At 62.0% G+C, this 3051-nt stretch overlaps 1 protein-coding gene across 1 annotated transcript in view; it reads left to right on the top strand.

Annotated features, from left to right (window-relative positions):
* The window catches only part of DNM2 (dynamin 2), an 86742-nt gene that overhangs the window by 66914 nt on the left and 16777 nt on the right, over nucleotides 1–3051 (top strand). The window contains exon 15 of the mRNA XM_010828498.1: nucleotides 1041–1154. Within this exon, the coding sequence (XP_010826800.1) occupies nucleotides 1041–1154 (114 nt within the window). The remainder of the gene's footprint in view (nucleotides 1–1040; nucleotides 1155–3051) is intronic.

Below are 3051 nucleotides of genomic sequence, written 5' to 3'. Positions count from 1 at the left end.
GTCTATTGTTGCCTTGGCCTCAGGCATCCCCACCCACCCCTGCCCATGCTTCCTACTGCCGCAGGGTCCCCAGTCCAGAGTGGTGGGGGGCTCCAGCCCACAAGCGCCTCCATGGCCCAGAGAACATGAGAGTGTGCCCCACACACACACCAGGCTAGCCGCCTGCCTTTAGCTGTCAGGTGAGTCCCTCACACAGGCCTGGGTTCTGCCCCATGCTCAGATGACAGCTGCAGCCAGAGGGGAGCCCTATCGGGTTCTTCCAGCCCAGGACCTGCATGTCCCAGTCAAAGAAAAGTGGGACCACATAACTTGAAGCAGAGTGTGGGGCATGATCCCTGGCAGGTCCCCTGGGCTCAAGCCCTCTGGGTGGAGGCATTCCTTCATCCTGGTGTTCTGGAAAGAGCCTGTGGGGAGGGGAGCCCTGGGGCAGGGCCTAGCCTGACTTCCTGGTCAGAGCAGGACTCTGTGCCCACTGAGTGCCTGGGTGAGCCGGGCAGTGGCGACCAGCCTCTGCCAGTTGGCCCCTGAAAGGAAAGAACGGTTCCATTGCTCAGCAGTCCCTACAGCTCTCCATCAACGGCTGTCTTCCAGGGGGCGCGAGGGGCAGGGCCCAGGGGGTCCCTAGTACCCGTGTCTCCCCAAGGCAAGGCTGATTCCTTCAGTGTCACATCTACACGTGACACGCCCACCCATAAGCCTGGGATCCCCCTCCCCTAGGCCCCTTCTAGCTGGGCGTACCTCTTGCCACCTGTGCCAGTTTAATCTAACCCCAAGGGCAGAGGGGCTCCTCAGGGACCCAGCTTCCCAGCAGCCCAGGGCCTGTGAGTCAGTCCACGTCTGTCCATCGAGGGCCCCACCGTGGTTTCCAGTGGATAGCGCTTGGGGCAAGGCGGAATGGAGTTGGGTCGCCTGGCTCTGGGCTGGAGGTTTCTCTGCCGTGGTAGCCTGGTTTTTCTGCCTTGCTGGGGGCGGGGGCAGGCCGGGCTGGGTGGTGGCCGTGGTCCCCCTGCTGAGCTTGGCTGGCCCTCCATCCTCCCCAGGTGATCCGCAGGGGCTGGCTAACCATCAACAATATCAGCCTGATGAAGGGCGGCTCCAAGGAGTACTGGTTCGTGCTGACGGCCGAGTCACTGTCCTGGTACAAGGATGAGGAGGTGAGTGGCTGGCTGGGTGGGGCGGTCAATGGGTGATCTCCACACCTCCTGCCTCCGGGTGGCACTCTCTCAACTTACAGTGGATTTGGAAAAGGCGGCTTGAGTGCCCCTGTGATTAGGATGGTATCGGCCAGGTCTGGAGGGTGTGCAAAAGGCTCTGTGCCTCCTATCCCAGCCCCTCACAACCCACTGTGGGGTCAGGCCTGATGGGGGCTGGGCTCCCTGAGGAAAAAAGGGACATGGGGGAGGGGGAGCCAGCTACAGGCTCCAAACTGATCCCACCCTCCCAACAGTACGGCAAGGGAGGCTCTCAGAGGGGGCACAGACTCGGGCCAGGGACTCAGATTCACAACCAGGCCCTTAGCTCCTCTGGGCCTCAGTTTCCTCATCTGTGAAGTGGGGCAGGATGGTCCTTGCATCTGTGAGGTGCTCGGTCCCATGTCTGTCTTGAGATTATTCTCAGAAGGATGAGGGAGGCCTCTGGGAACAGCAACAGGACTAATAAGCACCAGGAGCGGGTCGCACAGTGCCTGGGGGCCTATGGACAGGGCTGTGAGTGAGTGCAGCCCTGATGACGCAGACTCCGTGGCCTGGGCCACCATGTTTCTCTCCTGTCCCTGGAGAGGCGCAGAGGCTCTCCTTGTTGTCAAGGTGATGTTAGGTGGCCATCGTTTGGGGTCTGTGAAAGAGGCTCCAGATGAAGGCACTTATAGAGATGGTGTGTTTCTTCCCCACATCCCTGTGAGCTCTGTACCCCTGCTCTGTGAGGCTGTCCGGGGCCCAGGCTTCACCTCCCCCATTGCCACCTTAACACATAGCTCCATCCTGTGGTCCCAGACGGCTGCCCCACACCCATCACCATATGGGCCTGATAGCGCTCTGCTCACATGCCCATGAATCTTGTCGTACAACTGCTGTATGTTTAGTTCACGTGGGATGGCACAGCCTCCAACATGCCCTTGGAGGAGAGGCCGGGCATTCTGATCAGCCCTGGAGATGCCCCACCTGGCTCTCCTCCCTTGGGGGTTCTGGGATGACCCCCCCATGCCTGGGCCTCACTGGCAGCCGGTTGACCCCACCCCAGCTGTGTGTATTTCCACCCAGGCTCAGAGGGGAGGCAGGTAGAACGTGAGCTCTCTCAGGGCCCGTGGGGGAGCCCTCTCTTGTTTATGAAGCCCTTGCCCCGTGCCAAGTTCACTGGCTAGGGGAGCCTGCCATAGTCCCCTGGGGAAGGCATTCTCTTCCTCCCCTTCCTCCTCAGTCAATACTCACATTCCTTTCGTCAGGTAAGGAAACTGAAGCTCTGAGCAGTGACTTGCCCCCGTGTCACAGCGTGGGGAAGGGTCCCTGTGTGGTGGGTGCACGGTGCAGGCTCCCTGACCCTCAGCCCCTCAGCCCCACGCCTGGTCGGTTCCCCACTGCCCAGGCCGGAAGCAGTTCTGAGAAGAGGCGGGTGTTTGAGGAAAGAATGTCACCACCCCACTCCCCTCGAGGCCGGAGGCTCACTCCTGGAATGTTGCGAAGCCTTGGGAGGCCCGAGTCCCTGAGGGGACCCTGTCTAGGTGGCTTCTTCTCCACCCCTGGGGTAGGGGAGATGCGATGCCCGGGGAGCCTTCCAGGGCTGCGCCGTGGAGGGAGGGCGGGGCTGGGCGGCCCTCAAGGAACCTGCGTGGCCACAGCGGCTCCTCAAGATGGCCGGGGTGAAGTGGGGGCGGGGGCGGCGCGTGCACGTTCCTTCCCTCTCTTTGCGTCCCCGGAATCTGAAACCCTGTCATCAGCTGTCAGCTGGTTTGTGCCTTTGGGCTTCGGGGCGTCCCCAGGGCAGGAGTGACAGACCTCGGCGGTTGGAGAGGGGCGTCGGGCTGAGACCCTGGCCTGGCGGGTTTGCGCCGGGCAC

Source organism: Bison bison, unplaced genomic scaffold (genome assembly GCF_000754665.1).
Source record: "Bison bison bison isolate TAMUID 2011002044 unplaced genomic scaffold, Bison_UMD1.0 scf7180017864492, whole genome shotgun sequence".
NCBI lineage: Eukaryota > Metazoa > Chordata > Mammalia > Artiodactyla > Bovidae > Bison > Bison bison.
This window is presented reverse-complemented; position numbering and strand designations above follow the sequence as displayed.